Source organism: Ambystoma mexicanum, chromosome 9, assembly GCF_040938575.1.
Source record: "Ambystoma mexicanum isolate Mex_15411 chromosome 9, UKY_AmexF1_1, whole genome shotgun sequence".
In the NCBI taxonomy this organism is placed as follows: Eukaryota; Metazoa; Chordata; class Amphibia; order Caudata; family Ambystomatidae; genus Ambystoma; species Ambystoma mexicanum.
This window is the reverse complement of record NC_090931.1, coordinates 1,239,461,857-1,239,475,830: the sequence shown is the minus strand read 5'-3', so window position 1 is coordinate 1,239,475,830 and position 13,974 is coordinate 1,239,461,857. Positions and strand designations below refer to the sequence as shown.

The following is a 13,974-nucleotide window of genomic DNA, read 5'->3' as shown; positions in this document are numbered from 1 at the left end:
AGAGAATGCAGAATAACAAAAAGCAAGATTCATCCATCGGGTGTGGTTTAAATAGCCTCCTGTAGTGCTTAGGTAACTCCTTCCACAGCCACGCCTAGGTAAGAAAAGAGTTCCTGCTTTCCAGAAGAGTTCCAGTGTTCTGAACCTAGGGAGTGGCTCCTGCCCCACCCAACAGGAAAAGTAGTCCCAAACAGAAGAGGATCAGGGGTTCAACTGGCAGGTAAGTAAGCAGCATGGTCTGCTGCAGGTAAGTCCACCCAAGCATTATGAGCCCGGCGCTTCCAGCGCTGGGACTGGGCATCTTTATGAGCCTGGTGCCACTGGCGCCAGGACAGGGTCCAAAAGGTCCCAATTGGGACTGGCTGGCACTCGGAACCGGGGTTATGGGTCTGCTTCCAAGGGAGTCGGGCAAGTCCTGATCTTTTGGAAGCAGAGATCACGACAGTACGATATACCGGCTGATTGCAGAGAGGTTCTTGCAAAAGCCAGGGCGTCCTCAACTCTCAAGTGTTACGGTCATAAATGGAAGAGGTTCTCTGTCTGGTGCCGTGCACAGAAGATTAACCCTCTGCGGATTACGGCCCCTCAAGTACTGCCGTACCTACTGTCGCTGGCCAAAGCTGGACTGGCTCACGCCTCCATCAAAATACGTCTGGTTGCCATCTCCCGATATACCAGGACTACGGGACGGGCGTCCTTGTGGTCTCATCGCCTGGTGAAGGAATTTATGAAGGGACTATTCCGATCATTCCCGCCGGTGAAGGCTGCTGCCCCGGCGTGGGAGCTTAATGTGGTGGTGACCAGGCTCATGGGGGCCCCATTCGAGCCTATGCATTCGGCGCCTTTGAAGTTCCTGTCATGGAAGACAGCGTTCCTCGTGGCCATCACCTCCGCACGACGTGTGGGAGAGATCCAGGCCCTATCTTGCAAGCCTCCATACTTGACTTTTCATGACACGAGGGTGATGCTGAGGATGCACCCCTCCATCATGCCCAAGGTACCGTCGGACTTCCACCTCAACGAGCCCTTGGTGTTACCAGTTTTCTTCCTGTCGCCTTCAACGCCAGCCGAGAGGACTTTGCACTTGCTGGATGTAGCTAGAGCGCTGAAGTTCTACGTGGACCGCACGAAGAGTTATCGGAAGACGTCACAACTGTTTGTGAACTTTGGGTCTGTGAATCAAGGGAAGGCTCGCTCGAAGACTTCCATTTCCAGATGGCTCTCCGGCTGCATTATGCACTGTCACCGGTTGGCAAACCGACCGCTGCCCTCCGTCCGAGAGCCCATTCCACCAGAGTGATCGCTGCTACCACGGCTTTCCTGTCTGGTGTGCCCCTGCTGGATATCTGCAGGGCTGCTACGTGGAGGTCGACGCACACCTTCACAAGATTCTACTGCGTCGATCGGGACTCCAGGGAGGAGTCCAGGGTCCGCCAAGCAGTGCTGCGCAACCTGTTCGCCTAAGGTGAGCCTGGTGAGGAGGTAAGAATTGCTTAATGTTGAGTTTTGGATGTAATGCTTAATGTTGAGCCTTTGCCACCTCCCGTGGTTGTGCATGTGTATACTGCTATGTATTCTTTTATTCATGAGCATGTGAATCCATGCCAGACCCCATGCTGGAGAAGGAACAAGTTACTTACCTGTAACTGTTGTTCTCCAGCATGGGTCTGGCATGGATTCACATGCGAACCCTCCTACCTACCCCTCTGCGGCTCTTCACTTGGTCATACTGCCGCTTTGCGTGCTACCAAATCTGAGGATGGCTGCCAGAGGCGGGGCTTAGGGAGAGGGCAGTCATTGGCTGGGGGCAGTATGACCCAGAGATCAGTGATTGGTTACTACTAAGAAAGACAGATCAGGAACAAAACTGATACTGATTTTTTCTTTACCGAGGATTCCCAGCCTGACGGGGAATATTCATGAGCATGTGAATCCATGCCAGACCCGTGCTGGAGAACAACAGTTACAGGTAAGTAACTTGTTCCTTAAACTGTCAACTTGTCACATTTTTTGCAAAGTCATGTGGCAAAGATAAATCTTACACGTTTTAATTATAAAATAGTCTTTGTAAACAAATGTTCAGTATTGTTCCCCATATATGGGCACAGCTTCCAAGCTACCCCTCTAAGCTCAGGGTTGGCATGGAGTTTTCCCTTGAAGCTTCTTGTACAAGTCACGGGGAGGTGTGATTTTTTCATTTCATATGTTTGTGTCCCAGATCTCCATTGTAAAAGGGCTCAGCCCAGACCCAAGTCTGCGAAGGTAGCCATTATCACTTGTGTGCCTAGGATCTACTTTGACCTAGCATCCTCCCAGCAGAAACCTGTTTTTGGCTGATTTTCCCCCCCATGTAGCCACTGCCACATAATTCCTTATTTTGTTTATTTTTGTTCTGAATAAAAAAAAGCCTGTTCAATAAAACAGTCCATATCTGTGAACAAACCCCTTTACATTGCTCAGCACGAACATGTTTTTATTCAACATTGTCCTTTCAAAACAGGCATTTTTGTCTGGTTTGCAAAAGTCAGTTTTGACACGTGGTAAATGTTGCTGGGATTTCTCTTCCATCTACTTCCCAATATTGTTCTGTAGCTGTAGCCAGCATCTTTTACACAACAATCTGTACAAGGCAAAGGTCTCCTGAAATTGACATGTGCACAGAAAGCAAGAATTTCTTTTCAAGCTGTGATTTCTGACATTTTGTAGCAAATGTTTAAGCGTTTTTCCATGCAGCTGAAGTAAAGCTTTTGTTGATTTTCTCAGATTTGGCTGGCACAGCCTGCCATTCAGGAATAAGGCTCTTTTCTGATGGAGCACAATGTGAATATGGCTGGGCATGATGGTCTTTTTGATAAAGGTAGTGTGATGAAGAACGGAAAAATAGCATCAGAGCGGCATCATTTTAAAGGTGAAATCTTCCCTTTTTCAATAGGAACTTTGGGCTTGCAGCAAAGCAGCGCTGCATTTTCACTCCATTTCTTTAAGACAAACAAGGACACACCCTAATAGCCTTTCTCGGGGTGCTTCCTGTTCCATCTTGCCCAATGACGTTTAGCAAAACAATGCAGCCCTCCTATTGTCGCTGCAAAACGCAGTTTGGATGCAATGGTTCCCACAGGAGCCAGCGCAGCCATTTTGCTGTTGACTGCCAAAGTGCAGTTTGGTTCTGGAGAAGAATTCTGTTGAGTGGTTCAATGTGGGTCTTGCGAGCTACTTATCGAGATACCTCCAAGACTACACCACGGTTATCAACCCTCTCCGTCTCCTCACATGGAAAGACCAACCGGTTGAATGGTCGACAGACTGCCAGCAAGCCTTCAAGACCATAAGAAACAATATCTCCAGGGCAGAAGACATCGCCTACTTCAATGCTGAAAGACAGACTGAAGTCATCGCTGATGCCAGCCCTGCAGGCCTTGGTGCGATTCTCACACAACAAGACTCCTCGAATCCGGCTAACGTCTTCATTGTAGCTTACGCAAGCAGGAGCCTCACCACTACGGAGCAGGCATACTCGCAGGCGGAAGAGGAGAGCCTGACCGTGGTGTGGGCCTGCAAATACTTTCATCTCTTCCTGTACGGAAAGGCATTTATGGTTATCACCGACCACCAGCCCCTTTTAATAATCTACAGAGACCCAAAAGCTGCTGAGGATAGCACGTTGGGGGCTAAAATTACAAGATTACACGTTCACCATCCTACACCAACCAGGCAAAGACAGTAAACCGGCCAACTATCTGTCCAGACATTCCACCGTGCCGCCACAAGCAAGCCCCTCCATTGCTGATGCATACATTAATTGCATCATCCATTGTTAGGGAGAATTCTCTGTTTAGGCTGAATTTCCTAATCTAGTGAGTCCCCCAGCAGCTTTGCTGGATTTCTGGAGTTTATTTTTTTCTCCTGCCAAGAGTGAGACTCTTTTTTTTCCCACTCTTGGACATGATTTATGGTGTTCCTTTGAATGTTAATGTATTTCATGGGCTATGGGGTCTTTTACTCCATAGGGTCTCATGTTTTTGTATGTGTGTTACACAGCACCCTCCATGCAGTAACACAGGGGTGTCATAGTGACCCCCCACCATAGACTCCATACCCTGGGACTGACTACTGTCTCCCAGGGCATGTAAAGTCACCATTGGCTTTACTAGTCCCAAATTACTAACAGAACCAGTACAAACCATCATATTGTGGATGTACTGGTAGGGGCAATTCGATTGCCCCTGGGTCTGTTATTCGAGGGGGAACTGTCCCGTCCCCCCTCGTCGAGTTTTGGCTGGTGGCAGTGGATACTACTTTTTATATTTAACCGCAAATATATCTCTATGGGATTTTCTCATTGTTCGAGGCTAATACTTTTTAACATAGCCTCTAACACACCGCCGGTTTATTTATTTAATATTAATTCACTGGTTGGTATTTTCTGCCAGAACTCGGTTTTAAAATGGCGTTTGTGTTCGCCTCTGTAACTCCAAACCAAAGGTCGAGCCCTTTGTTCCACTTTTTGGCGGGCATCTCCACAGCAGCCTCCAAAAGTGGTGCGACTCTGTCTGGGTACCACAGGGGGAGTGGGAGGGGGTTTAGGCACCCTGGACTGAGTTACCTTGGTAACTCAAGTCGCACTCTTGTGTGATTGGCCCAAGTGGTGAGCCAGCCGGCTCACCACTTAGTATGTTTGATTGACAGCTAGGCTGAGTGAATGGGGGTGTGCTGCATAAAAGCAGGGCTTTTGGGACTGGAACTTCAGAAGTCGCCACAGGACCTGAAAATCCGACGAGGGAGAAGCTGAGCCGGCCTGCTACGACAACACCACCGGTGGAGCCCTGCTGAACCGACTCACCACTTCCCAACGACAGAGGAGATCTCCCGGCTGGAGAGTCTTCTTCCCCTGACTGGTGGACACAACCAGTTTACCTTCCTTTCTCGCATCCCAGGACGTCTTGTGGTCGAATTGCCCGTGCCAAGCACCCCGGCAACCGGATAGCCACTTACCACTGGACCGCAAATAAAAGGACCGCTCTTTTTTAATTGAGAACTCTGCGGCTAGTTTCTACCCTGGCAGTGCAACGGACTCCTGCTTTCCTCCCCGACGAGATCCTCTCTTCCCCCGGACGAAGCACCGAGCTGCACCCGCTGCCAGGAACAACTGCCCCCGCTGGAGCGTTCTCACCATTTTAAGGTACCGTGTCCGCCAGGCCTCCCTTTCTAAAGATTGCTACAAGGTAACAATAATCCCTTAACCTTCTGGACTGGGCTGGCCGCCTTGACCATCTAACTGGTCCCTTTCTTTTTGGTCCAACTTTTTCTGAACTTATTGCGAGACTTTTGGGCACTTTGAACCGTGTGACCTTGAACACATTTCGACCAGAGCCTCTTAAAGTGGGTCCGGCCTTGTTAACTTTGACTTTACGGTTTTAACCTGCCTTCTTCTCCTACTGTGTTCTTCCGAAAGTGTTGGGATCTGTTTCTATCTTTGCTCTGCCTTTCTCTCCCTTTTAAACAGATTGATTAGAGTGCCATCTTCGTTAAGCGCTCACCGCTGTCTGAAAATAAGTGTTGCTTTACTTAAGACTTGTCTAACTAATCGTTGAAGGGAGTGTATATCTTTTAGTGACCGTGTTTTTGAACTGCTTGATATTAGTGCCAGTGTGTTTTACTAGATGTGTTTTTAAATAAATAATTATATCTCTTTTACACCAAGCTCTGGTCAGTGTGTACTTGTTCTACTGTGTTCTTTTGACCTATTGTGAATACTCTGTATACTGCCTAACTCTTCTTGAGAGAAGTCCGACTGCTCAGCCACAGCTACCAGGTAAATCTGGGTGGTACAGACTGCTACCAATTGGGTTTACTGCCAACCACCTGTAGTCTCAAATCTTTAAATCTTTTGCAGTGGTCCCAGAGGGAACTGCACAGGTTTCTGCCTACCATCCATCACCTACAACCTTTGCCACTTGACTGGACCACGCCTAGCAAAAGAATCACAACAGGACTCAGCGCTTGCGATCGTGAGGCACTGTATCAAAACGGTTGAAGACAACCCACCTCAGGGCTCAAGCCAGAAACGAACCTGAGCACATAAAGAATGACGTACAATGCATGATGCTGGTGCTGGACGAGCTCACAGTCATAGACAACCACATCATCATATAAGGCTGCAAAGTCCTCATTCCGGAATCACAGAGAGAAAAGACAGTCATGCTAGCACACAAAGGCCACCGGGGGTTAGTATCCACTAAACGCCTCCTACGACAGAAAGTATAGTTTCCCAAATTGGATGCCACTGTGGTAGGAATAGTAGGAAAATGCACCATCTGCTCCCAGGTTACTCCACCCTTTCATCCCAACCCACTGCATATGTCCCTTCTCCCAGAAGGCATTTGGGAGGAACTGGCCATAGACTTTTTTGCACCGTTTTACGTCCTTGTACTAATTGATGAATATGCTTCCCAGACGGCCAGCTCATTGAATCAACGGCTGCCACTTGTCATCCCTGCATTGGACTGCAGGTTGTCAATGTATGGAATACCAAAGGTCATAAAGTCGGACAATAGTCCGCTCTTCAACATGGGGTTCCAACATAGGAAGATAACCCCACGATGGCCTCAAGCCAACCTCATCGTCAAAAAGTATATGGCTAACATCAAAAGAATACTACAAATTGCCAACATCGTCAACAAGCCTTTTCAAACAACACTATACCAGCTCTTGCGCAAGTACAGGCACACGCCGCCGAGCACCAAGGGTGTGTGCCCATCTGACCTTACGTTCCGCAGGACAATAAGAGCACGACTTCTGGAAAGCGACAAGCATGAGCCTGCGACACTCCAGGAACAACAGGCCAGGACCCGAGACCAAGCAGAAAAAGAAAAAATGAAAGGTAAAGCAGACACTTGTCGAGGGGCAAAAAAGTGTGACATAGAACTGGGAGATCACGTCCTAGTCTAGCAGTCAAAAGCGAGGAAAGAGGATCCCACATTCGCACCAGAGCAGCTGGTGGTAACCAGCAAAAAGGGCACCATGATAACGGCCAGAAACCATCAACACTCTGTAACACGAAACTCATCCCACTTCTAGAAAGTCACTGGACCACCTCTTGCGGCCTGGGAGCCAGTGAGTAGCAGCCAAGAGGAACGTCTCTCAGATGACTCTTACCAAGGGGATGGCGAGCAGTCGCAGGAAGAAGCCAGCAGTGAAGAGATGGAGGCCTCGCCTGCTCCGGATACGCACAATCGTCCAATGTGACCCCAGAGATGTTGCATTAAGCCCCAGAGACTTATCGAAGAATTAGGGTAAGCCGGCCGGTGTACTGACATGCTAAAAAGTGGGGAGATGTCGTGTCGTTGACACAAGGTCATGCACCTCCCACATCGTTGTGTGGGAAGGCCCTCGTTTGGGCCGACATTTGGGAAAGTGACGTTGGGTTGGGGCGGAGGGAGAAAGAAAAGGCAGTTACGAGTTACAGAGTACAATAAAGACGTGTTATCTGTACCCGCCGTGCCCGCCTATAATTTCAATGCGGTCCGCCTTCCTGCCCTGAGAGGTCCGCACGGCAGGGGAGGCAGGATCGCACACTGACGTGGGAAGGAAATCCTTGGGTTTTAAGTATCCCTGCACTTATTTGCTTTTTGAAGACCCTAACTTTTCTCTTGTTGCATTCTCAACCTACTGCAAGGGTCCTTCTTGTCTTGGAAAGCATCTGGCACCACCAATCCTGGTGCCTTAAGTCATCAGAATGGTGGTCATGTATCAGAATTCTAATGCTGTTTAGGACACTAGTGTTTTCGGGCTTGCTCCTCCAGGCTGCTTGCTAATGCCTTCCATGGGTCTGCTTTTCCACCACTAAAAACGCCCCAGATGATGGAACCTTGAGTGGCCCCATTTCTTTCTTTTTCCCTGTGTAATATTTGACATCACCTCTCCTTTCTGTCTCTCTCCCCGTGTAATTTTCCTTCCCTCCTTTTCGCTCTCTCACACTCTATGGTCTCTTGAACTCCTCTTTTGTTTTTCTCCCACTTGTTCCACTCGGAATTTAGCTGGTCCACCTTTCCTTGTGCTTCAATTTTCACTTCCAACTACTTCTTTTTTGCTTTCACTTCACCCCTTTCTGCCCTTGTTCTCATTTCGCACTAGTATGCCACCATCCTTCTTTTTCCCTCCTCTGCCTTCAATTTCCTCTCGTCTGTCCTCCTTGGTGCACCGACACTTACCACTCTTCTAGACTAGTGGTTTGCTCTGTGGGTCTGCCAGCTTAGTTTACCTTAGCTCAGTTCACCATTTTGTTTTCAGATCTGAACGCATCATTGATTGCTGCTTGCTAGTGACACCATCTCCTCTGTTGGATATCGAGGTGACTGGGTTTCTGGTGCCTGTGTTGTTTTTGCGAATGTCTGCCGCAGCCCTGTAACCAAATAAACTTGTTTTCTTCATAAGAACTGTGCTGCCTCCAAATGGGGCACACTGGACAGTTTGATATTTAGTTATTGTTCGATTGCCTTTGGTGCGATACCATCTTAACCTGCAATTGTGGCTCATGAACGAATTTACTGTGGATTAAGTCGAGGCCACAGGTAGATTGATGAGCCTCCGGGTGCCTCCACATATCCTCTCCAGGGTTTGCAAATACTTTGTGACATAAGATGAGGAAGCTGTTTATTTTATATTTTAAAAAGTTATGCGCCTGGTTTATATTTTGTTTGGCAAATATGGTCCTCTTTTAATATATAGTAGTATGAGTCTAATTATAGTACATAAAGGAAAGTAGTATTGAAAATTCAAAATACAAAGGATCTTGACTGAGGTACAACCTAAATGTAATTCTCTGCATTTAGTTTGCAGATGCCGAAGGTTACTTTACTGCCTGTGCTACAGACAACAGTGCTAACAGTTGCTTGGTAAGCTTCCCAAGTATGAATTGGTATATGTCCTGTGTAGGTTTGTGGCTTTTTTTTATTTTTTAATGTCAAAGGACGTGTGAGCAGATCTCGAAGTGTATTTCGTTGTGCATGAATTTAATTTCTAGCTTTAGTCAACCAGTGAAACCTGTTGGCTGCTAATAGTTGCAACAGGTATTGCAACATGTTTGATAGCATTGATGGTGTCACAACACCTATTTATAGCAATATGGGAAAGTATTTTGCACTTAAAAATCAAGTAGTCCATGCTTGATATTGTTGACATTTATGTAAGGTGATAGAGGATTTATTCCAGTTGATCTTGATCAGACCCAATTCCAGTAGATGATGAAAACTACGTTTAGTTCAACAGCACAGTTAATGCCTAAGAAACAAGGTAGCTTTATTTAAATATTGTGTGCTCTTAGTATATTATACAAGTTGAGTAAATAAATCTTCCTGCATAATTGCTGTATTTTATTTCACAGAGTGAACCTCTTTATGTTCCTGTTAAGTTTCACGATTTACCAAGTGAAAAGGCTAGTAGTCCTAACAGTGATCTAGAAATTGGTAAGTACTGATCTATGTTTGGGTACTGAATATGATGATCATTTGAGGCTTTGTTTGTATTAGGTGCCACACGTTGACTACCATCTGGATTAATTACGACCACCACTTTCCCAGCTTCACAGTTACATGGTGCTGCATGAAAGTCAGATCTTCTATTTTAAATTTTTTTATTTTTATTGTTGGACCGCTTTACATTGAGGCATTGTTTCGGTCGTTTGCCCTGGATCTACAGAAACAAAACATTTCACGTCATTGGTGAAAACATATAAACTCATCTGTGGCTTGTACATTTATTGCAGGGTGAAAATATTTGAGAAACGTCTATGGAGGCTAGTCGCTAAATGAATATCTTTTAGGCTCTAGGAGTGGGTGGGAGTATGCATTGACTGTCAGCATAGGGGCTCACATGTTTTGCAAAAGCTAAAAAGCTTGGGGTTTCACTATAGTTCAGAAATTATGGTAAGTCAAAATCACCACCCGGAGGCTTTGTTGAAGGGTCTTTATTTATTTTCTTTAAATATAATCTTTCCCCAACTCTACAAATTCATGTCCTAGTCTATAACAAAGAAATGTCAAAAGGGTGCTCGTGATAATGTCTGTAAATTTAAGTGCTGTGTCCAGAATCGTACTCTAACCTATCTACTTTCCCTTTAAAAAAATACAATAAAATTTGTTTATTGAATGCTTTAAGGAGCACAATAAAACAACCAATGTAACATACTGAAGATTTCAAAGCATTCCACCAGAAACATTTTATATGCATATGTTGCCATACAGACACCAACTCACAGTATTATTTGTCACTTATTCTATAACATACTCCAGTTTTCCACTCCACCTCCCTTTTTCCACCCCTCAGCACTCCCTCCCGTGATCAACGTGTATAGAAAACAATATAATCGTCTCAAATGTCTACGATGGTGGCAGGCAACTCATCAAAACTCATGTTCAGAATCACTATCTGGTCTTGTTTTGCAAATATATCTGCACAGTTTTCTGGACCATTCTGTTAAACATTTCCCACTTCACGATCTCGTTCCTCACAGTCATAGTCTTAATGTTCTATAGAAAGTAATGAATGCGAGCCATTCCACATCAATGTAACTGTGTGTTTCGGACATTATTGCAGTCATACTTAACGGTTCATAGATTTCATATGCTTTACGAAGCCACTCTTTTTGAGTCAGGAGATGCTGCCTTTTCCAGTATGTCTTGAGACACCCTTGCCAATAACAGCACGTTTCTCGCCATATGGGCTAAACCCGTGTAATGGCCTCTGGGCCCTCTACTCCGAACAAGATTAGTGGGCTCAGGTGCCTTTTTATGCCATATATCTTCTTCACCCTAACTAAGACCTCTTTCCAGAATATTTGAACCAGAGGACATTGCCACCAAATATGTCAATGTGTACCCCTTTCTCCACACCCTCTCCAACATAGTGTGGTAACCCCCGGGTACAGTTTAGATAGTCTATGAGGTGTGAAATGCCATCCTTGGAGTAGACTATAGTTATGCATATTGTACTTGGCTATTGTTGATTACCAAGTCTTGCAATGAATCATTGACCATCTCTTTGTTTTATTGTAAATTTGATTCTTTGTCCCAGAACCTCCTACTGTGCAAGGGCCTTACTGGTCCCTTGGTCAATAAGGGCTTCAAGCAATCTAGAGGTGGGCTCTCTTGAACCCATTTGTCTAAGACTTACTCAAAGGGTGTCAGTCGTTGACTCAATCGTTCTCTCCCCGACACCTACGATCAGTCAATACTCTTTTCCGTGGCTGGTAAAGGAGTGGGGGGGTATGGGTTGAGTCTGCAATACCTCACCTAGCTGTGCCTGTCTTACTTACAGTTGTCCTGCTCTCACCGGTCCTCCCTCATAATAGCGCTGCTGTCAAAGTGGTTCTAATATTTTGTCTCTAATGGGGGAGCCCACAAACAGCTAACGGTTGTTAAGTTAGATTTTCATATTCATGCAAAATCTTTCTCACCTGTGCGACCCCAATGTTTTTTGCTGGACTTGTGGACTATTTTTGTATGTTACTGAGTGAGTGGTGATCTTTTCCCCCACTCACTCTTTTTTACTCTTACGATGGAAGTAATTTTTATGACTCTCTATACTTAATTTTTGGAATCATACTTTCCTCTAACTTTTTGGCATCTACATTTTATTATTGCAGCACTTTCTCTCCAGTGTTGCTGGGGAGCCCCATGGGCTTCTCTTTTTATTTTATTTTGGGATCCTTGTGGGAACTAATGTTCCCACGGGTCAAAGGATATTTTTTATCCTTTCTACAATCCCCATTGTGATATCAGCACACCCCACATTGTGGAGTGCTGATTGAGTTACATAATATACCCTTTTGAATGGATTGTGTCCTCCCACGTATTCCTCATCTGTGATAGTCGTATCTCTCCAGCTTCCCTGCTTCAGAATTATTTTTTCGGCAGAGGTCGCTGTGCATTAGGTCGTGGCATTGATGTCCCTCGAGAGCTGCCATGGCGTGTCGACGTCGCCAGTAGTACAAATAGCTTGTGCCGCACCTGTTGGCTTCAGTTCAGTTTTTCCGAGCTTCGCTTCGAGACAACGGTCCGCTTCATTTTTTTCCTAGTGAATAAATGTTCTCTTCTACTCATTCGACCCCTAAATCGGGTTTCAAAAAGTGTTATGACTGTGGGACAAAAATTTCCATCACCGATCCTCACCGGGTTTGCCTTTGGTGTTTGGGTAAAGACCATCGTATCGACGACTGCAGCTCCTGTCAGTCTATGACTGAAAAAGCTCTTTGCGAACGCAAAAGGTAAATTGGCGGTGGGGCGGGAAGTTTCGAATGGCTCTTCGAAGAAATACAAAAAAAACGGGGAGTCCAAAGACTCCACTTGGCATAAACATCCGAAGAGGTCTCGATCGAGGAGTCGGTTCAGACATTCTTCGTCTTCTTCTGAGAAGTCGAAGAAGAGACGTCACCAGTCTCCCTCTTCATCATCAGACACCTCCACTGAGGTGATAAGATGCCCGACTAGGTCGGATTCCCCCAGCAAGTGGAATGCTTTCAGGGTGGAAATTATGCGAATCTTTGAGAACGCGGCCTCGACCCCCTCAAAAGAGCCTCGCCAGAGTCGGACACCGGTCGCTTCCTTGGGGGAGGCAGGCAGGTCAAAAACTACTTCTGCAAGTAGTAAGTCAGAGTCTTGACACTCTCGACCGACACCAAAAAGTCAAAGGCTTCGACCCGGAATCGAGTCTATCCCTGGTTCCGTCGAAGAAACATAAAACGTTGAGTTTATCAACGTCTTCATCAACGCCATCGACGCTGATCGCTTCGACGCCGAAGTCAAAGGCATCTCCATTGAAGAAACCGTCGATGCCTTTGACGGTCCCTTGCGAATCCTTCGAGGCAAATTCCGGTACAGGAAAAGATATACAAACCTGTACTGAGGTCTGACTTTAAGTCAATGTCCTCTATTTTTGAAGAGGAAAGTGACTCTGAAGGGGAAGTTTCTCTGTTAGGAGTCAAATATGGCTCTAGTTAAGTTCCTGAGGAACCAATTGACCCTGAGTCGAGGTGTAAAGACCTCTGCGACTCCCTCCACTCTGCCAGTTGTCTAGATACGTCACCAGAGTTGGAGTTTACAAAACCTGACCCTTCAGAACATGCTGATTCAGGGTACAGGAACCTTATGAACAAGGTGACTGAATTCATGGGTTGCCACAGGGCCTCACCAATCTTCGAGCAAGATGATATGACAGACATCCTGAATCATGGTCCACAAAAAGACCCAGTTCTACCCTTCCATAGGGTCCTACAAAAAAAGGTAGAAGCTAACTGGGAGACTCCTGAGACTGGTTCAGCTATTAATAGGAGCTTTACTGGAAAGTATAGACCATCTTCCAGTGACCCTGATTATCTCAGAAAACACCCTACACCTGACAGTCTAGTGATCCAGGCTGCGACTGCTTCCAGACAGTCAGCATATCCCTATATTCCCCAGATAGAGAGGATAAGAAAGTGAATGCTTGGGCCTGCAAGGTGTTTACCTCGGGCAGTATGGCTCTAAAGTCCACGAATATCACCTGAGCCCTAGCCAGGTTTACCCGTACCCTGTGGGACTGTATTAAAGTGGCGGCTGAACATATTCCAGAAGGCGAAGAAAGGGAAGGCTTTCTGAATATAATTAAGGATGGCAAGGAGGCAATGGGGGAGTGTCTCCAGGCATAGTTGGATACTGCTGACGGCATCAGCAGATCCATGGATGCAAGCATGGTACTGCACAGATTTGCGTGGTTGAGAAAGTCAGGGTTTGCACCGGACATGCAGGCCAAACGTCTCAACATGCCTTTCGACGGCTCGAGGTTGTTCAGCAGCAAGGCGGACGAAAGCTTGGAGAAGCTGCAGACCTCCAGGGCGGCGGCTAAGTCCCTTAGCGCCTCCATTCGGCAACCTTATTCAGACTCATCTTCCTGGAGAGGTTGTTCTTTTCGTTACTACTCCTCCTTTGGTAGAGTGAAAGG

The 13,974-nt window shown here is 46.2% G+C and overlaps 1 protein-coding gene across 6 annotated transcripts in view; it reads left to right on the top strand.

Moving 5' to 3' along the window:
* SLC35F5 (solute carrier family 35 member F5) overlaps positions 1 to 13,974 on the top strand; it is a 1,900,137-nt gene that overhangs the window by 753,161 nt on the left and 1,133,002 nt on the right. For 5 of the 6 annotated variants that reach the window (XM_069616580.1, XM_069616583.1, XM_069616579.1 and 2 more), the window contains 2 exons: positions 8,832 to 8,894; positions 9,383 to 9,464. In XM_069616580.1, coding sequence (XP_069472681.1) covers positions 8,832 to 8,894; positions 9,383 to 9,464 — 145 coding nt within the window. The remainder of the gene's footprint in view (positions 1 to 8,831; positions 8,895 to 9,382; positions 9,465 to 13,974) is intronic. The other variant, XM_069616584.1, reaches the window with a different exon arrangement.